At 38.3% G+C, this 22,978-nt stretch overlaps 1 protein-coding gene across 4 annotated transcripts in view; it reads right to left on the bottom strand.

Annotated features, from left to right (window-relative positions):
• Positions 1–235: 235 nt before the first annotated feature.
• GOLGA5 (golgin A5) overlaps positions 236–22,978 on the bottom strand; it is a 33,204-nt gene continuing 10,461 nt past the window's right edge. For all 4 annotated transcript variants that reach the window (XM_072837798.1, XM_072837801.1, XM_072837799.1 and 1 more), the window contains exons 4-13: positions 21,929–22,148; positions 20,945–21,068; positions 17,582–17,785; positions 13,707–13,877; positions 10,566–10,694; positions 8,277–8,375; positions 6,137–6,362; positions 3,690–3,795; positions 2,206–2,269; positions 236–706 (exon numbers count right to left, since the gene is read on the bottom strand). In XM_072837798.1, the coding sequence (XP_072693899.1) occupies positions 626–706; positions 2,206–2,269; positions 3,690–3,795; positions 6,137–6,362; positions 8,277–8,375; positions 10,566–10,694; positions 13,707–13,877; positions 17,582–17,785; positions 20,945–21,068; positions 21,929–22,148 (1,424 nt within the window). In that variant the 3' untranslated portion in view covers positions 236–625. The remainder of the gene's footprint in view (positions 707–2,205; positions 2,270–3,689; positions 3,796–6,136; positions 6,363–8,276; positions 8,376–10,565; positions 10,695–13,706; positions 13,878–17,581; positions 17,786–20,944; positions 21,069–21,928; positions 22,149–22,978) is intronic.

The raw sequence follows: 22,978 nt of genomic DNA, 5'->3' as shown, positions 1-22,978 counted from the left end.
ATCAAGAACCACTTACAGGTGACACCATTGCTCATGCCTGCTCTACTCACTAAAGCCCGGTTTGGAAAGGTCCTATTTAAGGGAGATGAGAAACTATTATTTAAAAAAAAAAAAAAAGCACAAAAAACTTTATTTATGTATTAAATGAAAACTTATACCAATCAAACCTTTAACATGTAAGAAGTAAATCCATATTTGCAAAGCTAAATATATGAAAATACAAAAGCAGACTGAATTAGCAAAAGAAAACAATTTTATTTGTATCACCAAATAATTAGTTTCCCTGATTATAACCCATAATGCATGTCACTTAATAGGATGGTCTGTACAGGGGCGAACAAACCCAGCACATCTATGTGTATACAAACATACACTGAACCTCTGACTTCAGACAAAGCAGAGCTGAGATTATTAAATTATTGTCTGTTTTAGAAACTCTTACCATTTGAAGGAAATGAGAGGAAGCTTTAGGTAGCAGAGAACTTGTATAATAATTTAACAAGTTAAAAGCTTGTAGTGATGAAATAACCTTGTGCACTGTCCTCAGCAATTTTAGGCAACTAGTCCTTTTGCAGATCCCAAGTTTGAAAAAAGACAACAAACCACTGAAACAACTGGGTTCAGTTCATTTGCCATGTGGTTGGTCATGGTGCATTTCTGGTGTATAAGTCAATAGAACGATCATGACCCAGAGGTGAAGCAAAGCCTAAAGAAAGAGAAAACAATTTACAGATTAGCCAAAAAATCAATCTTCACCAAAGGCCCGCTGTGTAGTGCACTGAGGGCAGGAACCATGTCTTGTCTTTGCATTCCTGTGGCTAGCCCTGGGTCTGCAACATTGCAGGGGCCCAATACATGTTTACCAGATAAATAATGAAGAAACAAATATGGAAAAAAATAGCTAAGTGCAATGGAGGATAAGTTTGCAAGCCACAGAATTCTCAGTTAAGAATTATCAAAATTGTTAGCACAGTCACAGTATGCACGGCTGCACATAAATAACTGATCAGGTGATTATAATGCAGAGCAGCTGCCATGATTAAAACTGCTAGATAAAACGCCTGGGTGGCTCAGCAGTTGAGCGTCTGACTTTGGCTCAGGCTGTGATCCTGGAGTCCTGGGATCAAGTCCCACAATCAGGCTCAGTATGCTTCTGTCTCTGCCCCTCTTTGTGTTTCTCCTGAATGAATAAATAAAACTGCTAGATATACATGAAGTTGGTTGCAAAGGCTTTTTAGAACAGTCATGGTTGTATGGTTGGTGTTTTGCAAAAGGGTTTAGCCATGATTAGGTGAAGAGGAGATGGGAAGACATTCATGACAGAAATCATGTGTCAGGCTTCAGAGGCTGATTTAGGGTCTAGCACAGGACCTACAGTAATGAATTTCCCCTATTTCCCTCATGGCAGTGTTGACTTCATGTGAGGTTCCTAAGTGCCTCACATCTCGTGCTGACATGTGGTACAGGTGTTCTTTATAATCTCCAACACCAGGGAATCAGCCTGGCTGGGCCTATTCTGTCCTTACTGATGCCAATTTTTTTCTTTCCTTCTCTCCATTCCTCACTTCTTAAAAACTTTTTATTCAAAGGAGTAACTCTTCCCTCTAGTGGATCACAGAGAAATTTCTAAGGAAGCGTTTTTTAATTTTTCAGGAAGACTGCTTGTCTTAATTGAACTCAACTACTCTTAGACATCCTCACTCAGAACAGAGGGCTTTTTAGGGTCATAGGACACATGAAACAGTATCCCAAACCATGGTGACTACTGTATTACAGCTAACAAATCTGAAAGAATGGAAATCAACCTTGAGATTCTTCCAGAAAATAAAGCAAAACATATGAAAATAATCAAAGAAAGTTCACATCAAGATAAAAATGAAATCGTTTTGCACTGCATTGTGGTCATTAGAGGAGCTCAGAAGTAGAGGTAACTATTCAACTGCACTACAGGTTTTTTTGTGTTTTTTGTTTTGTTTTGTTTTACTACAGGTAATTTTATTGCAGGACAAGCCTTTGAAAAATTTATATTTTACATGTAATGAATTGTAACTCTACTTGCATCCTTGAAGAAAAAAAATTTTAAATGACCAAAAATGAGTTCTATTTTCTTTCAAAACTAATTGCTGGTCAAAATGAGCAGCAGCTGGAAAAAAACACTTGTTAAAAATCAAGCGCAGACTTATTTTTTCAAGTAAGTGTACTTACCATATATATAATGACAAACACTCGCGCTATGGGATATCTTCGGAGAAAAATTCCCAGGCGGATGCTGCACAAATGGGGGGGGGGGGGGGGGGCGGAGAAGGAACAGTTACACTCAAGCACATCCTCCTATGGCAACAGCTAATGATGCTCTTTAGGATTTCTCTCATTTTTCTTTTCTCTTTTTTGGATTTCTCTCATTTAAACTATGTGGCCACAGTAAAAGAAAAATCATTTTAAGGTAGACTGTTAAATGAGTACTTGAAATAACCATACAGAAACATCATAGTAAGCAAATACTTTCTCTATGGTTTGTGCTTGACTGTTAAGTACAGTATTTCTTTTAATTCTTCAGCTACAACTACAAGAGGCAAATTTGGTCCCTCTCTAACTCTTCTTTTAGAGACCAAAGAAATTACAAGAGTTAAGGCAAACATCAACATGTGAATAGGAAAGAGTCTGGTTGGTTAATACTTGCAAAGAGCTCATCTGGAGGCTGGTACGTGGACACAGCTTCTAACAGCACAAAACTGTAGAAACTCAGCAAACACTTAACTGAAGTAACTGTGAGAAGCAATACGATGTCCAGACCTTACTACTCACGCTGCTCTGCAACATTTTTTTCCCTGTCAAGATGGATACCCATATAGGCAAATACACCTTTCTTCTAGGCCTTTCTGCTGCTTTTACTGCCATCAGCATAATGCCTTGTGTATCTAGTTTCTCTAAAAATTATTACATATGTTGAATAAATGAATAGTTGAAATAAATGTGCTTAATAATCTGGACATAACAACTATGCTGTCTTTGGCCCATCTGTGGCCTCAAGGACCTTAAAAATCATCCTCTTGACTTTTAACACCATAGTTCTATTCTGACACAAAAAGGTAGGATTATTTGCAACAATTCATTATAATTGTGTTTAGTTATAAACACTAAGAGGCAAAAGAGTTTAGTGGGTTACTTAAACATAAAGTTTATCAAGGCATACCATATAGTTAAAACATTTTCTTTATAAGGTGCATGTCTGTTAGTATAAAGAAATTACAAATATACAGTAACATGTAACATGTAAATATACATGTAACAGTAATATGTAACATTGCTTATGTAGTAGATACAATGTCTATATTAAAATGAGCAGAGCTCACTTAGACACAGTGGCATCTTTTATTCTCACATGATAAAGTAATGAAAGAAAAGATTCCAACGGATGCATTTACATGAGCTAGAGGTTTTCTCAATGAGATTTAGTAAGAGTTTACTACTGAAAGAATTAAATGATCAGGGTTAATCGTCTTTAATAAAACACAGGCACTGGAAGACTGCAAAAAGCAATCTCACTGAGATTGAAATATTGAGAGAGGAAGTAGGGTAAATGTCACTTTAGGTATCAGCTCTGCTTGATGGGGCTGTGACTGGAGCCACCGGAAAATAGCACAGAAGGAGCCGATGCTCCATTCCTCACCAGTACTGCACTTGCTTACCTAAACTGGTCAATTGAACTAGCAGCTTTTCGGACTTTTCCATACATTCCTGCCAAATTCATTTCTGTATCATTAAAAAGAACAGGAACATTTCGGAGCCGTGTGCCTGTTTAAGCAAGAAAATAATGAATTAATGCACAAACATCAAAAGCAACATCCTAACAAAATTATAGTTGAATATATATTGTATTTTGTATTACAAAATATTCTTCCATTTGTATGGAAGAAATTAATCTTAAGGCCAATTTTCTAAGCATTATATTCAAAGAAGGCAAAACCATAAAGAAAAGACAGATAAATTTGATTATATAAAATACTTAAACTTCCATATCCATAAAAAATTAAAAAACTAAAAACATTATTTCTCCATGAAGTCAGCAAAAATTAAAGTTTACAAATACCAAGTGTTGCTGAGAGTTGACACTAATGAGCACTTTCTTTCTGTGCTAGCAAGAGTGAGGCCAGACACCCTTTCTCCAAAGCTGATGACTCCCAGGTTCATTATCTCCAGCCCAGATCACCAGCTCCAGACTCATCATCTGTTTTGTTTCTTTTTTTTTTTTTTTTTTAATCTGTTTTGTTTCTATCTGGATGTCTCACATCATCTCAAACTCAGCATGCCCCAAACCATGATTCTGACTTCCTACCTCCCTGCCAACCTACTCACCCTGCCGGCTTCCCTATCTCAGTACATGACAACATGGTTCCATCAGCCATGTCGAGGCCAAAAACCTCGACTCTTCTCTTTCTCTCAAACTCCACATTCAATCTGCCTGCTTATCTTTAAAATAACTGCTCAAGCCCCACTCTGGTTTTAACTGCCATCATCCCTCACACACATTAATCCAACGGCTCCTCTCTCATCCTCACCTCCACTCCAGAGGCATTTTGCATTTAAAATGCAGTCATATCAATCACCTCCTCAAGGTCCTTCAGTGGCTTCATACTTTATTCAGAGTAAAAGTCCCTATACAGGCCTAAATAGTTCCTCCAAAGTCTCTGAATTCCCCTTACTCAGTCTTGTCTAGCTGTACTTGCCTCCTTGCTGTTCCTACAACGTGCCAGCATTGCTCCTACCTTAGGACCTTTGCACCTGCTCTTCTCTTTGCCTGGAAACTATACCTGCAGACCTCCTTCTAGTCTGTCATTATTTTACCTCCTTTGGGGCTTTAATAAAGTGCTTTATTTTGCCTTCTTTGGTGTGTTTACTAGTGAACATTTTTCTAATCAGAAATATTATAAATATTAATTTCTAATTTTTCCATGTTTTAATTTAATATTTAATTTTTAACAGGGATTAATTTGTGTGCAAATGAAATGAAGGTTTAACATTAAACAAATCCCCCCCAGCTCATCAGCTAGTTTAGCACCACCATCATTCACTAATTTCTGACAGATTATTATATATTTAATTCTTATATATTAATTAGAATCCTTTTCTGTGCTATTTTGTCTTTTCTGTTTCGGTAGCATCAGAGATTAGATTTTTTTTTTTTTTTTTTTTTTTAAGTAAGCTCTAGGGGTGTGTGAGTTGCTCAGTTAAGTGTCTTGGCTCTTGATTTTTGGCTCAGGTCATGATCTCAGGGTTGTGAGATGAAGCCCTCATCGGGTTCTGTGCTCACTGGGGAGTATGATGGAGATTCTCTCCCTCTTTCTCCCTCTCTCTGCCCCTCCCCCCTTAAATAAATAAACAAACTTTTAAAAAAATGGATTTATATGAAAAAAAGGTAAAAACCAATAAAACAGATAATATAAACAAACAAAAAAGTCTGAGAGAAGATATTCCAAAATGTTATCTAGGGTAAGAAAATATTTGGATGATTTCATAATATCCTTTTTTGGATATTTCTTTTCACAGCAACCATGTTATTAAAGCCAAGGAACTGAGAGATCCGCTGGACTACTTTGTAGACTTTATGAAACTCTAAGATTAAAAAACCTGATCTGTTGAAGCTTATACTGAAGTCTTTAGCATCCTTCTTGATTATGTACTTTGGGAATCTATAGATTTCTCTATTGAAATTATAGAGCACAGATATATGACTAAGTATTAGCTTTAAAATTCATAATTATGGACTAGAAGATTATTAAAACAAATCTTCCTTTAAGTTTCCTGAAAGCCCCTCTCTGCCAAATCATCTGCCTTGTCATCAAGCTGGTGGCATACCCTTTGTATTTCAATAGGATCATTATTCCTTGGACCTCCCTTCTCCAACTCCCATACTAACGAGGGGTATTATTAATCAGTGCACTATCCTATTTGCTAATGATCATGTCAAACCGTGTATGGCTCAGGCCTCATATCAGAGAAAAGCCGTGCTTTGCTGAAGGGAGCTTCTTTTCAAATAAAAATGGTCTTTCTGTAACTTTTCAAAGTCATGCCTGAATTAGCAAAGTTAGAAATTAAGGCAATGTAATGTTCTTTCGAAAATTCCTTTTTTTGTTACCTTCGCCACTGTCAACTGCAGACATATTAATGGAAGACCCGTTACTGTTACTTCCGCTGGCAGAGTTCACCTGCTGCTCGAGGCGCTCCAACTGGAAAACCAGAGAGTTTTTCTCTGTGCTGAGACTCTCCAGCATGGTCTGCTTCTGGATCAGAGTCTCTGTTAGCTGATGGAGCCGGTTTTCTAACTCAGACTGACTGCTGTTGCTTAAAGTTTTATTAGTAAGCTGAAAGGCAAAGTGTTCATAAAGTTATTACATAAAACAAAAGTCATACAACATAGAATCTACGTTCCCACAGGTAAAGCGTGGCATTCATCAATTTCTCAAAACTCTGTGGTAATTCCTATACTCCTACAGAAGAGATTTTCAAACTATTAATGGGCCAGAGAATCAACTTGGCAAATCACAATCCATATTTTAAAATAGTAATAAAATAGAATGGAACAGAGAGTACAGCATGTGCTATGTAAGAGTACTGTTTTGTGAAACCTCTTAGTGTTGTATTTGTAAGTACCTGTGAGTACTGAGACACAAAGTATACTTTACTTCTTACTGTGGCATCATGGCCAAAGATATTTGAAGGCATTGATCCACAGGACAGTCTGAACGGCTTGACCCGGATTCAAAACCCTCCATAACTCAGCAGTTGTGGTGCACTGCAAAGACCACAACCTGAGGTTTTCACCTCTGCTCTGCAGTGTTCTAGCTATCTGACTTCAGACAAATTGCTATGCCTCTCTGTACGTGATATTTAGGGATACTACTATATTCTAGTATCAATGTAGTGCTATATCCCACTGAGGTTTTAATTTGCGTTCCTCTGAGGATTGATGATTTTGAGCACCTACTTATATGCTTATTTGGCCACTTGTTTATGGATTGGTTTTTTTTTTTTGTTTTGTTTTGTTTTTGGCAATGTATTAAGATGCTCATCTCTTTTCAAAATAGTATAAATCAACTTCCTTTTATGAGACAAAGATTTTCCTCTGTTCTACTTAGATAAAAAATCTTTAAGAGATGTTCCCCTAAGATTAATTCTTCATTAACAAAAATAGCACAATATCTTAGGCTTAGTAGTAGCTCAAAAAACATTTAATAAACACAAGGAAGTTTAAGAATTAAACCAGCTGATGTGTTAATGCTCTCTTCTTTTAATTTTCTGCTAGCAAGTCATTTTACCACTTGTAAGCACTTCGCAAAGGTAGGTGAGGGAAGAATGAACACTGAAATCAGATGTTCCCAACTCCTACAGAAATTAAATTTTTTGAATTATGGATTACTATGAAGTCTAACAACTTAAAAACTAAAATTATTTGACTTTTTATGTTCAAACTAAGTCATTAGCTAACTAAAAAATGAAGAATCAATCCTTACATAAATTATTTAAATGATCAATGAGCTCCCTTATTTGTTGAGCCAATAAATATAAGGGATTAAGGACAATGTGAACATAACGGAGAAAAGGACAAGCTTGAGTTACATGGTAAGTGAATGCATGATTTTGTCACAGTTAACGATAAGCACTGGTAAATCTGGGTGGTGGCACATGTCATTTCCTATGTTTTACATTTTCAGAGTTAAAAAGAGGTCTTGGGGGATGCGTGGGTGGCTCAGGGTGTGATCCTGGAGTTCAAGAATCGAGTCCTGCATTGGGCTCCATGCAGGGAGCCTGCTTCTTCCTCTGCCTGTGTCTCTGCCTCTCTCTTTCTGTGTCTATCATGAATGAATAAACAGAATCTTAAAAAAAGAAAGGGGGGGGGGCTTGGTGACTTTACCAAAGACCTATCAATTGTTAATAGGAAGATTTATCATTGGATTTTTCTTAGGAAAGAGAAACAATAATTATAAAACTGGTAATCAGCACAACAACTGAAATTATAAGATATGAAATTCTGGGTTAAGTCCCATGTCCTCAGATGGCTCTGGCTTCAAGACCCTTCTAGATGAAGCAAGCCACAGAAAATAGCAAATGCAGATTCAAGTGGTATTAGATGAAAATTCTGTATCAGATTGAAAATACTATCTCACGTTGCAACAGAACTCAGGTGAAAATATGGGAAAAGAAGGTCTTTTTGTATCCTTAAAAAAAATTAGCTTTGCTATGGTATCTTTTCCCAAATTGTGAACACTCTTTCATACCTGATTCCGAAGTTTTTGAATTTCTTCTTCTCGATCTTTAATCCTGCTTTGCAATGTGTTCTTTGTTCGATACAGATCTTCTTCTATGTAGTGGAATTCCTACAAAGTGAGACATGAATAAACAGAAGCTAAATCAGTGTTCCCTACTTCATCCCCAATACCTAAAACAGTTCCTGACACAACGGAGGGACTCAGCCAACGTGTGCCGCATCTATACTGAATGAACACGTGAAAAGACTTGGGTGGGTCTGACTACTAGTACTCCAGCATTATGTATCAAGTCTTTCCATGGTCATAGGTCTTCATTTTTCTTGGGCAAATATGTAGGACTACAACTGCTGGATCATGTACATGTTATGTCTAACTTAAATGGAAAAAACCTGCCAAATTGTTTTCTAAACAGTTTTCAAAATACCTGCACCATTTGGCATTCCCACGGCAGTATGAAAGAGTTCTAGTTCTATCCACATCCTTCCCAACATCTGGAATCGTCAGGCTCGGTTAAGTAGTACTATTCTATGGGGATGTATCGGTATCTCACTATGGTTTCAATTTACATTCCTCTAATGATTAATGATGCTGAGTAGCTCTTCATGTGCTTATTTGTATCAGACAATATCATGAACCTGTTTTACTCTATCAATAAAGGAGAAAAAAAATACCTCTGGATTCACTAAGAACTGTATGAATGTGCTGCTGGTTTGTACAATGGATAGGATGAGTCGGTGTCAGTCAGAATTTAAGAGCAAAGCACATGCCAGGGAAGAAGGAATAACTAAGAACCTTCAAAAGCATTATGCTTAACTGTGCACACAAAGTAAGTAAAGGGGCTACATTAAAAAGTAAACAGGAGACAGGACCAAATTGCTAGACTACTTTAGAACACTAGTTCAACATGCTCACTTCACAGATGAAAAAAACTGAGATAAGTGAGAACAGAGAAAATGAGGCAGCAATTAGGGTAGGAGAACTGTAATTTACCAGAAGATCTGCATGATTTCTTTTAAGCTTTAGGCTAGCACAAAATTTAAGGCTGAAATTACTTAAATTAATAAGGAACACTACAGGACTATTTAATCCCTAGATTAAGCACTTATACCTAGGATGTCTAATGACTAAATAAATAGCCTAGAGCTATATTCAGCTGCATTTGCCTCTTCTTAATTCTATCATTTTAAAACTGGGCATTGGCAGCGGATATGGTAAGACCATCTGCCATAATAAAATGAAAATTATCTCATTAACCATCAAGAACATCAAATTTTTGCCTTTCAATACGTAATAGCTCCTTGAATAAATTAAAACGCAATTTCTGAAAGGACAGCCAATTTTATAACTAAATTACCTAAGACAGCCGCCTATGATGTACTCTGCAGGTTGCCACTCGATCAGTTTTTTTCTTACTACTCAGTAACAGATATAAGTCATACCTTCATAATAAAAACAGACATTTCTGAGAATAGAATCAGTTTCAGAAATAAATCCTAATAAAAAAAAGATTTAAAGAATATAAATATCCAAAGCTGGAAATGTTATAGGTGATGCACTGATAATTGTAAGAATGATTTTCTGTAAAAGAGAATATAGATTTTATCGTGAACATGAAATAATGTATACTAAGTACCTATAACTGTCATTATTCAGGAAATTATAGATGTTATCAACATTAGATACAGCATCTTGTTCTGAAAATGTGGATGCAAGCATGTTTAACTGTTTTAACAAGGAAATTATTATATAAATATACTAAAGTAAAAGAATTTGGCTTGTGGAACAGACAACTCCTAACTAAACAAAGAAATGTATTTTTAAACACGATTTGTAAGAACAGTCTATAAATATTTCTTTCCAAACAGAAAGAGTAATCTAATTTTGGCACTAATGTTGTATTTATATTTCTGTTAATATTACTGCTGTTCCTAGAAAATACAAATGTAATAAAATGTGAAAATAGACTGATTTTTTTTTTTTTTTAGGTATCCTATACATACACAGCATGACAAGGAGATAAAACGAAATACAGACAAGGAGCAGAAAGAACTGTGGGAGAGGCATTCTGGGTTCTATTTTCTAGCTGTGTGAGATTAGACAAGTCCCATAACCATTCTGTGGCTCTATTTTTCAACTGTTACATAAACAGTGAGAAGGGTGGGTAGTAACAAGACAGGAGGGAACTAAAAGGTCTAACTCTATGCCCATTCTGTAAGAATTTCAGTAAGTTGCTTCACTGGAGAGTCTCCTCCTAGGACTGCCAGTGAAGCGTCTTAACCATCCATCTAAAATATTTACCTGCTTTTGTCGCTCCAATTCTGCCTCCAGTTCTTGTTTAGATGCTTTCTGTCCAGCTATTTGGTCTTGCAGATCTTGTAACTGTTCTCTTGCTGATTCTGCTTCACTAACCTGCTGCACTTCCATATCCTAAAACAATGAGCCTTCTATGTGAAAGCAAGAATTACCTCTTCGTTTCAACATTTATCAAGTAATCACTAAGTGCCCTGAACCAGGCTCAGCAAGCACTAGAGGGATAAAGATGAGCGAGACACGGTCTCAGCCTGAAAGGAGCACATACGCTGATGCTCTGCAGTACAATAATGGCAAATAGGGAGAGAAGCCAACAGATACTACAGCCACCACAGTGCATGAACCGTATGGTTGAATGAGGATGAGCTGACAGTGGCTAACTGGGAGACTGCAACTCTATCCAAAAGCTAACAATTTCCAAAGGAACAGAAACATAACATCAAAAAGAACTTCACTGCATCAAGCCCCTGGAATTGCAGGTTATAGTTAATTTTTGTGTATGTGTTGTCAGTAGGAATATAATTTCTCTCTCATGTCATCTGAGGTTAGCTTATTATTTCATTTTTTTGGCTTTATTGTCATTTTCTAATCTTTCTCTATTTCTTACTCCTTCACTTAGTGTCATTATTCTCACTTCTTCAAACTCAAAAACCACTTCCCAGACTTGCTATGAAATCTACTAGTAAAAAAAAAAAGAAATCTACTAGTCGCAAAGAACATAACTCTAGGTTTCTATATTTAACCTTTCTATGGGTTAAGCATGTATCCATCCATACAGTACTCTAAGAGATTAAAATCAGCATCTTAATTCACTTTTTTATCTTTTGGTGCGCTGTTTTATACTCATCTATGCAAATTCTGGCACTTCACATACTGTTTGAAAAGAAGAGATTAATGATACTCCCAGATAATAATACCAGTGTGGTATCTACAGTCACACAACTTTGTGGATTTAGAGGAAGGCAGCAATAAGTACAATTATTTTCCCCAATCCTTGAGTTTTCAGGGTCAGTAGTAGGTAAACTAGTCTTTGTCATCAATTTGACTTAATCAGATGAATTCTTGAGAGGTGAGCAGTAAGAGCAATGGTTAAGTACACAAGATCTGAAAACAAAACAAAACAAAACAAAAAAAAACCACACTCAACCCCCCCGCCAAAACCTCACATATTCTGGAATCAGACTAAAGTTCTAATCCTGACTCTGCTACTTTACTAGTTATAGGAAGCTACTTTCCTTCTCTGTGAAAGAATTTTTTCAAACTATAAAATGAGACTATACCATTTCCCTTACTGGATTATAGAAAGGAGTAAACGAAGGCCATATGCTGAGAGCTTAGTGCAATGCCTGGCAAGTAAGTGCTTAGCTAAAACTGATTAACAATTCTCTCATTTTGCTAGATATACTATACTCCTTACTATGGCAAATAGGGAGAGAAGCCAACAGATACTACAGCTACCACAGTGCATGAACCATATGGTTGAATGAGGATGAGCTGACAGTGGCTAAACTTCATGAAAAATAAATGGTCAATATCAATGATGCTGAGGTAAGAATATTATTATTATTATTATTTTTAAGATTTTATTTATTTATTCATGAGAAACACACAGAGAGAGAGAGGCAGAGACACAGGCAGAGGGAGAAGCAGGTCCCATGCAGAGAGCCCAACATGGGACTCGATCCCAGGTCTCCAGGATCACGCCCTGGGCTGAAGGCAGGCATCAAACCGCTGAGCCACCCAGGGATCCCATGAGGTAAGAATATTAAATAAAACTAGTCATATTTTTCATAATCTCACCCCAAATATATGTATGAATAAGACAAGGTATGAACAGGATTAGCATCTACTTAGTTTCTAAGTTCACAAGACTGAATTCTTTGGAATTCAAAATTAATTATAAGAAAAAAAAATGCTGGGGGCACCTGTGTGCCTCAGTGGTTCAGCATCTACCTTTGGCTCAGGGCATGACCCCCGACTGGGGTCCTGGGATCGAGTCCCACATGGGACATGGAGCCTGCTTCTCCCTCTGCCTGTGTCTCTGCCTCTCTCTCTCAGTCTGTGTCTCTCATGAGTAAATAAGTAAAATCTTTAAAAAAGAAAAGGAAAGAAAAGAAATCCTACTATACAGACTATAAGGATGGCAGCACCAGCTCTTCTACTTAGCCAAAAAGAAAGAAATCCAGAAAGTATATTAGCTACTATTTGTTGAGGACCTAACACATGTCAGGAATAATGCTAGGCCCTTTTACACATATCCCCTATCCTCAAAAGAACCTGTGTTTATCTTCACTTTACGGATGAGAAACCAAGGCTCAGTGAGATGAAGTATCTCATGCAGGTAACACGTCTACTAAGTTCCAAAGATGGGACTTCTTTCCAAATCTGATATTCAAGCCCACACTCTAGATAAGAACCTCTATCCTTGCAACTTCCACACTTTACTTTGTCACACACATCTTATGAAGCAATAATTTGCTGAGTAAATGCATGGATGACTACTCTTTGATAAATATTTTCCCCCCCCTTCAAGAAGACTTGTTAGCCTGTACTTTATCTTTTCTCATTCTCAGAGACTCCTTCTACGGTATTTACATCAAAGACTCCATGTTTAATCTAAACGAAAGGTCCAATTTATTTTGGATTAGAAATAGCAATTACACATAAACTATGTATCATAAGACTAATCATTCATGAAACCATAATTAAGGGACTGTCCCAGTATTCATTCCAATATCAGAAAATATCCCAGTTTTATAGACAAGCCCAAATCTAATTTGTGTTTCAATCACTAGATTGTAAGATCCATAAATAGGAAGATTCTGTCTGGTTCCTTGCTATAACTCCAAGCTTACAAGATGCCTGGCACACGGTGGGCATACGGTAAGAATTTGTTTACTGAACAAACCTAGTACCTATGTTTGTGATCCCCACGATTTCACAGTCCATCTCTCACGGACAGGAAACCTATCGCTATAGATGCACTTCCTCGAGGTGACCACTATTCCCACACCAGTTCCACACGTTGCCTCACTAATATCCTTCCTCCAAAATACACTCTGCAGCCTCTCACCTGCCAATAACTGGGGGTAAGTGCTGGCTGTGCGGCCGAGCTGTACTGAATCTTACCTGTAATTCAGATCTCAGCTGATGTATCTGACCCATCAGCTTCTGTATTTCCTCCTTCTGCATTTCCTTTTCATGCCGGAGTTCTTCTAGCTCCATGCTGTTAGCAGTACTGCTATCAAGGCCTTCAAAACCAGAGCCTTCCTTTAAGCTGTTAATCAATTTTTCTTTGGACTATTATAAAAAAAAAAAAAAAGAAGTATGTTTAAGCAAAACAGAGATGTACTAAATACCATCAATCTTACATCAACTAAGCCACTATGCAAATAGTCCAATTATGTTCTCCATCAAAGAAAGCCCACATTAGGATAAGAATGCAACAGAGCCTTGCTGTACACGTTACTGGAGGACGTTACTGTTCAAAATGTATTAACAAGATTTCCCTCGTATTTTCTTCTCATTGTTTCTCATGGTTTTTATCTCCATGGCATGCTGCTCAGCAAATATTTACGGAACACCTACTATGGGTTTGGCACTGTGCTAAGAGACCTATGCAATGAAGAGCTCTCTCTCATTTGAGACAGTACCCTTTGTCTTATAAACTAAAAGTTAAGTTACAAGTATCTAGTAGAAGGCAATACACAAGTTGAGAGAAGCATCTGCTGAGATGACTTGCAGAGTTCCAAGGAGAAACCACGTAGTGGGGAAAAGAAGGCTTTATTAGAAAGCAGTAGTTATGCTGATCCTGAAAAATGGCTAGGATTTTAACAAGTGTGAAGAAAACAGGACAAAGCATAAAAATGCAAAAGCATTAGGGTGTATTAGAAAATACTGTGAGATGTGCTCAGACAGTATGCTAGGACCAATCTGGAGGGCACTTCAGGTACCAGACTAAAATATTTGACTTTTATTTGGTGAGCTAAAATAAACAACTAAAAAGTAGACAGAGAAGTGATATAACCAGAGATGCATTTTAGGAGGGTTAATCTGGCAGTGGTATAAAGTAGGTGTTCACAAACCATGGCTGATGAGCTACATCTGGCCTGTGGCCTATTTGTGTACAGCCCACAAGCTAAGCATGATTTTTACATGTTGAAAGGATAATAAAAAAAAATAAAGAATATGTGATGGAGACTACATAGAACCTGCAAAATCCTACAATATGTACTGTTTGGCCCTTTATAGAAAAAGTTTGCTGACCCCAGCAGAAAGGATAAGTTAGAAGAAGAGATTCAGTGTGGGAAGCCTAGTTTAGAAGTGCTATAATTCTAGGCCAGCAGTAAGGACCATCAGCTCTTTCACCTTCAATATGAATATCTGAGGAGCACCTGGGTGGCTCAGCGGTTGAGCATCTGACTTTGGCTCAGGGCATGATCCTGGGGTCCTGGGATCGAGTCCAGCATTGGGCTCCCTGTAGGGAGCCTACAGGGAGCCTGCTTCTCCCTCTGCCTGTGTCTCTGCCTCTGTCTCTCATGAATAAATAAAATCTTAAAAAAAAAAAAAGAAAGGAATATTTGAGATGCACTCTCCTCCATCAAAAATAATTTTTCCTTTCTATGTGGTACAATTATGGGTGATTTCTTCAAATTTCTCTATATTTTTAAAATTTTCTGTAACACACATAATTCTTTCTCTGCCCACATATAGCTAATGCCCAGACCCCTTTGTTGAGCTTCAGGCCTGTATTTCTGACTGCCTTCCTGAACCTTTCACCTCAGTATCACATCAATTTTGCAAACTCCTTGTGACTTGTCCTAATGTCCATCTGTGCTAGCCTATGGTCTTTCCTGTTTCTCTGCTGCACTAAGGGAGCATATTACTCATGCAGTCAAACCAGAAAAACGGAGTCCTCCTACATTCCACTTGCATTTCCTCTTCCTCCAGTTAAATCCCTAAGTCTCACATCTCACCTCCTACATGTCTCTTATCTGTCCCATCTGCCACCCTCATTGCCACAAATTAGACCAGGTCCTTATAACTTCTCACCATTAATTCCAATACTCTTCCCTTTACCATTGCCCTCTTACCATCCCATCCTCACCCCTAAATGCAGCAATTAATGGAGCACCTCCTAAGGGCCCAGCCCTATGCCAACTCTCCCCTCACCTCCTCATCACCACCAGGCCTCATGTTCAATATGATCATGCTGCTCAGATTTCCCTTACCTCACACCCCTACCACCACCTAGGAGATAAAAATCAAAACTCCTCTGCACAGGATGTGAGGCCCTTCATGGTCTGGCTTCTGCCTGTCATTGAGTTTTCTCTCCCACCTCTTACTCCCCACCCGCCATGCTCCAGTGGCAGGCAACTAGCTGCCGTCCACTAAATATACCATGCTCCCTCAGACCCTCTTTGCTCCAGCACAGCTGTTCTATCTGAAATCTCTTCCTACTCATCCTTCAAGCTCCTGTTTAGACAGCATCTCCAGTCATCCCTGACATCCCTGGCAGATTTAAGGGTTTACTGCATCAGTAACTTCATCGCATCAATTACCTCACTGTCTTTCTGCTGACTGAATACTATTTTCAGAAAAAAGTCACACCCCCAACTCCTATCATATGCCTCACGAATAGTTAGGTGCTCAATAAGTACTTTTAAACGAATTAATAAATTAGAGTGACACAGCAAAAGTAATTAGAACAGTTGTGGGGAGATGGATATGCTGTCTCATGAAAGTAGAATCAAAATTGTGCTCATACCCAATAGGAGGCAGGAGATAAAGGACAAAAGTGGAGTCAAAACATCATTGTGGTTCAAGCTCTATTGCCTGGGAAGAAGACAATATTTGTGGAAATGGGAGAAGGAAGGAGAAGCTGGTGTAGGGGATGGGACATCCCATGGAGAGAAGCCTGGAAGGTGCTTAGCAACTGGGCTCAGGAAGTTAGGTTTGGAGACACACTTAAGTCCCATCGAGGTGACAGACAGAAGCAGAATGAATATATGATGACGTGAAGGAAGGAGTAAGAGTGGGCTTAGGACTGAATGGGAGAGGACTCTGTCTCTGGAGACTGGGAAGAGGGTCTGACAGAGACAGAAAGAGCGGTGAGGGAGAGCAGGCAGTGCAGTGGCAGCAGAAACAGGAGTTTAAGAAGGTAGGAGGCTAACAGTGTCCAACACTCTACTCAAATCAAAGTGCATAGAAACAAAGAAAGAAAATACATACTCAGGTCATTAGAGGCATCTGGGAAGACAATTCCAGAAGTGTACCAGGGACAGAAATTACACGAAGGGGTTATTAGTTAACAGCTCTAAGAGAAAGACAGCATATTTAAAACAATTCCAGTAAGTCTAATAGTGAAAGAAAGGATAGGGAAATGGATCCAAGTGGTCAAAAAGACAAAATATTGTTTTTCCCTCAGGCAGGAGTTCCAAGATCTAGTTTTTGTTTTTCCACCAAGTAACCATATGCTCTTGAGCAAGCTGAGCTGGAAAAAGGAGGCAGAGAGGAAGACAAAGGGAGAGGACAGATGTAGGAGGAAGAGCTGACATAAGGCAGAAGATGAACCAGTCTACAGGCTGTAAACCCTCCTAGGAAAAGATGAAAGGATACCTCTCCCTCAGGAAAGAGAAGCTGAACACTCCCTGAGATGACATGGGGGACACTGACTGAGGCTGAGACCAGTGGCTCTGAAAGACTCAATGGAGGATCAGCCACGAAGAATAAAGTGTCTGCTTGACAACACATGTCCATATTGCCATGTTTAAGGTGACAGGTGGAAGACCTGACCGGGGCTGTGACGGAAAATTTTAAATAAAAAGAAAGAAAAGTGGTAGAAACAAGGGACATCTTAGCCTTCTGTAATACCTCTGAGGAAGGCACCTGAAGTGAGCCAACCCAGCCAAACATAAACACATCCTCTCACAGACCTATATGGAGTCAGAAAGTGTCTCCCACCGGCAAATCCTAACATCCAAAAGAACATATTTCATGCTTACTTGGAGTATTCTGGTAGCTTTTTGCTTGTAATCAATTAATTCCTGCTTAGAGGACTCCAAGTTGGACTTGTACACTTTGACTTGCTGCTGTAGCTCATCGACTCTCTTCTTCTCGTCCGAGTATTTTCTTTCTGCCAAAGTAACTGCTTCTGCCAAATTCTGACGTTCCACTTCCATCTTATTAAGGCGTGCAGCAAACTCACTCTGTGACAAATTTTTACATTTTACTTATACCATTTCCTTTGAAATATATTTTACAACCATCTGATCAGATGTCTTATGGGATTTTTTAGCTCAGCCCAGCAACATACCAGGGAAGTTAGAAACAAAAAAACACTTCATTTGTTAGGAACTGAAGAATAGGGAATCTAACGTAGTTGGCTCCCAAATATGGCAATGCATCAGAATCAATTAAGGAGTTTTAAACAAATACTGCCACCCAAAGCCTTCCCCAGGCTTACTGACTTGGAATTTCTAAGAGTAGGCTTAGAAATGAAAATCTGTTTAAGAAATTTCCAAGGTGGGGATCCCTGGGTGGCGCAGCGGTTTGGCGCCTGCCTTTGGTCCAGGGCACGATCCTGGAGATCCGGGATCAAATCCCACGTCGGGCTCCCTGTGCATGGAGCCTGCTTTTCCCTCTGCCTATGTCTCTGCCTCTCTCTCTCTCTCTCTCTCTCTCTCTGTGTGACTATCATAAATAAATAAAAAAAAATTAAAAAAAAAAGAAATTTCCAAGGTGAATCTGGTCAGCCTGATACTAGCTGATCAACAGATAAAAACAGAAAGTCTATCAGAAAGCAAATGAAGGGGCACCTGGATGGCTCAGCTGGTTAAGCATTCAACTCGTGGTTTTAGATCAGGTCATGATCTCAGGATCCTGAGCTCGAGCCCCACATCAGGCTTTGCACTCAGTGTGGAATCTGCTTAAGACCCTCTCTCTCAAATAAATAAATTTTTTTTAAAAAGCAAATGAAAGCTATAAGTAAACCACTACATCTTTTTTAATAGCATGACTGTTTTCCTTTTATTTCAATTTTCTCACGAATGTAATTTTTTAGCTTAAGAAACCTTTAAAGCACACTCTAGGAAAACACAAGGCCTATCACTTATTAGCCTATCTAGTTCTGAGATTTATATTTTACCTTCTCAAAAGCTCCCATCACCAAAACACTCAGAAAGTGAGGCAGAAGTCCAAAAGCATTTATAGTTCACACAGCAATAATTCAAGCCATAAACCTTTGACCCAATATTAACTTCTATTTTGAAGAAAAAGAAATCATACAATATGTGGCCTTTGGTGTCTTTCATTTAGCATAATCTCTTATAGGTTCATCCCTGTCGTAGCATGAATCAGTACTTCATTCCTTTTCATGGCTGAATGACATCTCCTTGTATGTACACTTTGTTTATCCGTTCAGCAACTGATGGATATTGTATTATTTCCAGTTCAGGGCTATTGTGAATAATGCTTGAACATCCATGTATAATTTTCATGGACAGATATTTTCAATTCTCTTGGGTATACACCTAGGACAGAACTGCTAGGTCACATGGTAACTCTCCGCTTAACTTTTTGAGGAATTGTCTGTTAGGGGAAAACTTCTGAATATGTTTACAACAACTGGGTATGTGAATTATTATTATTTTTTTTAAAGATTTTATTTATTTATTCATGATAGTCACACAGAGAGAAACAGAGAGGCAGAGACACAGGCAGAGGGAGAAGCAGGCTCCATGCTGGGAGCCCGACGTGGGATTCGATCCCAGGTCTCCAGGATCGCGCCCCGGGCCAAAGGCAGGCGCCAAACCGCTGCACCACCCAGGGATCCCGTGAATTATTTTTTCACCTCTAAATTTTATGAAATCTAAATATAGATTAAGTATTATGTGAGAATATTTATGACAGAATTAAGTATAAAATATACCATATTTTAAAGAGTCAGTTTGGAAAAACAAATGTAAAATATCTCATTAAAAATCATGAATGATTTTTATTATTAACTACAATGTTAAAAAAAAAAAAAAAACTACAATGTTGAGGGATGCCTGGATGGCTCAGTGGTTTAGCACCTGCCTTTGGCCCAGGGCGTGATCCTGGAGTCCCGGGATTGAGTCCCACATCAGGCTCCCTGACTGGAGCCTGCTTCTCCATCTGTCTCTGCCTCTCTCTCTCTCTGTGTCTCTCATGAATAAATAAAATCTTAAAAAAAAAAAAAAAACTACATGTTGAAATGACAGTACTTTGATTTTTGTTGGTGTTTTTAAATAGGCTCCGTGCCCAGCATGGAGCCTGAAGCAGGACTTGAACTCATAATCCTAAGATCAAGACCTGAGCTAAGATCAAGAGTCAGACACTTAACGGACTGTGCCACTCAGATGTCCCAAAATGACAGTACTTTGGATATACTGTGTTTTGTAAAATACATTCATAAGATTTTCAAAAAAACCCACACTAGCTGATAGTTACTTTCAAAGCTGAACTATTTTTACCTGTTGAAAAAACAGGCTGGACCAGTGGTCCTCAACCTCACTGGCCAATAGATACACCTGTGAATCTTACAAAACTTAAACACCACTACTTATGCCCTACCTCACACAGTGGGATGGGATTCCCTGGAGTAAAGACCCAGCATCAGAAAGTATTAAAAGCTACACAAGTGATTCTAATGTATAGACAGGGTTGAGAATCACTGAACTAAAATGCAAAAAAAAAAAAAAAAAAAAGTGTTTAAGAGTAAAACTCTACATATTATGCACAACTTTCTCTGGAAATAAAAGAATCAGATTAAACTGGAGTCAGAAAAAGCTTTAAAAAAAATAAACAAGATGCTTCACACCGGCTTTTTTTCCCTCACTTAGCAAAGTTTCTCAAAAGTTTCTCAGCACCATCTAGTTTTAAGAGGCCTCAAATCAGCTTTTCATCAAATAATGGTAATGTTTGTTGCACAATAAAATTAAATGAAAAAATATTTATCTCTAACCAATATTATCTATTTTAGTTATATTTCTTTTTTTAAGGGGTGCTGAGGGGCTGTTCCCCTTTTACTATTGACAGAGGTTTCTCTACAGAGAATGTAACACCCCTTCTCTCTGGGACCACTGTCCAACCTATGCATCATCCCTTCAAGTACCGTCTCAGAAGAAAAGTCCCCACATTTCCTGCCGACATCCTGTTGATCACAGAGGATGTTGAACTTTAATTGTAATCCAGTACATAAGAGTAATAAGCAAATTTAGCAAGAATGAAGCTAAAGTTTCAAACACTTGGTTTTTGTCACAGAGATTTTTCCAAAATGCACTACAGAATTTTATTAAATAGTAAATGCATTATAAAGCAGCATAAAGTCATTCCTCCTCTCTAACCTGTATTTGTTTATAGCTCTCTTGCTCTCTCTTCCGGGTGGCATCCGCTTCATGCAATCTCTCCTGAAGGGTTTGCAGAGCTTGGTTCTGCAGGCTGCTACCTTCGCTGTGATCCTGCATTATTCTAAAAGAAAAGACACCACTTGAAAGGACAGTGTACAAGTGATAAGGGGGATTAATTTTTAAAGCACTGGCTTGTTAGCACTAAAGAGATGGTTCGACTGGGGTGCCTGGGTGGCATAGCTGGTTAAGCATCTGACTCCTGGTTTCGGCTCAGGTTGTGATCTCAGAGTCCTGAGATCAAGCCCTATGTTGGGCTCCATGTTCAGCACAGAGTCTACTTGAGATTCTCTCTCTCTCTCTCTATCCTTCTGCCCCTTTACCCACCCCTCCAAAATTAAAAAATCTTTTTTAAAAAAGATGGTTTGACTAAAATATTCTTTTTAGAAAAGATTTTATTTATTTATTTGACAGAGAGAGAGAGAGAGAGCACAAGCAGGGGGAGCATCAGAGGGAGAAGGAGAAGCAAGCTCCCCACCAAGCAGGGAGCCCAATGCAGGGCTCAATCCCAAGACCCTGGAATCATGACGTAAGCTGAAGGCAGATGCTTAACCAACTGAGCCACCAGGGATCCTTGACTAAAATATTCTTAAAGATATCTTTTTGCCTTTTAATGGAATACAATCTATATTTTTAGGCATCCAAATATATGCATATATAACATATCATTATATGTCAAAAAATTAATAACACTATGTTTTTCTAATATTTTTAGATTCAGAATTTGCTAGCAATGCATCTCAAGATTCAAATAATCAACTTTTAATCAGGCACATTTCCAACATTATTAAAATATAAATTTTCCCTCTCTGAATTACAAAAGCTAAGTTTTCATAAGGTAGTACACACTACAGTGTTTATCATTACTTAATATTGGAATGAATCTTTCCAGTTCCCTTTTTCATTATTACTCGAATGAGCTACCGTGACTTTTCACTCTGTAAGGCTTCCAGGGCTTCAGTGCGAGTGTTCAGGAGCTGGTCGGCTTCCTGTAGCCTCACTTTCAGCACAGCCAGTTGAGAGTCCTTGGCGGCCACCGCTTCAGTCAGGTCATCTACTTGGGCTCGAAGTTCTCGAGTTATTCGATCACTCTTTGAATGGTCAACATTCCACTTTTCAACTCTTGCTCTTGCTTTGTTTAATTCTTTAAAAAAGAGAGAGAGAAATTTCTCTATTCGTGCAGATACATTTTTCTCAGAGCACATACAGACTCTCCTTTGTGTCCCTATCGTACTTACTGCCAAAATTAAGAGCTTACATATATCTTCAAATTTGCTCCAAATGGGATACTCATTTCTCAAGGCCATCATTCACATCTATATTACAGTTAATAGGTTGGAAAGGGCATGATGTGAGCTGCTTTTCATTAAATAAATTCTTTTTGAAAAAAAAAAAAATTCTTTTTGAGACATATCATAAAGCATTTGGGAGCCAAAATCAGTATACAGCAGAGTTCAGAACACTAAACCAGTGAGTGGATTTGTGGAGTTCTGCGAGGGACAGGAAGAATGCAAACACAAATCAAGGGTAGATAATGTACACCCCAGTAAGACCAAAACAAACAAAATCAAAACCTGAAGATAAACAGGAAAAAAATCTGTTTCTCTTGATTACTGTAGCAAAAAGATACTATTTTTAAAATTGAGAACATTGGTGCAAAAAGAACAATGCAGTACAGATTTCCACATCCTTGCATATCATCTGTAACAGCAGTTTGCAAGCAAAAAAATATTTTGTTTTCAATATTGAAGCAAACTCTATAGGGTCTCAGCAAAAGCTCTATTTCTCTGTCTACATGGGTCTGGTAAAGTGAAGCTTTTGCTAAACTCAGTCCAACAAGCCTTCAACTTTCTTCCTCTTGTACTCTTCTGGGCTTCCATCTGTCTCTTGGCAAAACATTTCCTGCACTCCTTTCCAATCACTGCCAGGAACCAAGGCAGAGACTCCTTCTCTTCTCCCTTTTTTTTCCCTCAG

This window comes from Canis lupus, chromosome 9, assembly GCF_048164855.1.
Source record: "Canis lupus baileyi chromosome 9, mCanLup2.hap1, whole genome shotgun sequence".
In the NCBI taxonomy this organism is placed as follows: Eukaryota; Metazoa; Chordata; class Mammalia; order Carnivora; family Canidae; genus Canis; species Canis lupus.
Note: the sequence above shows the minus strand (reverse complement) of the source record. Positions and strands in the feature narration are given on the sequence as shown.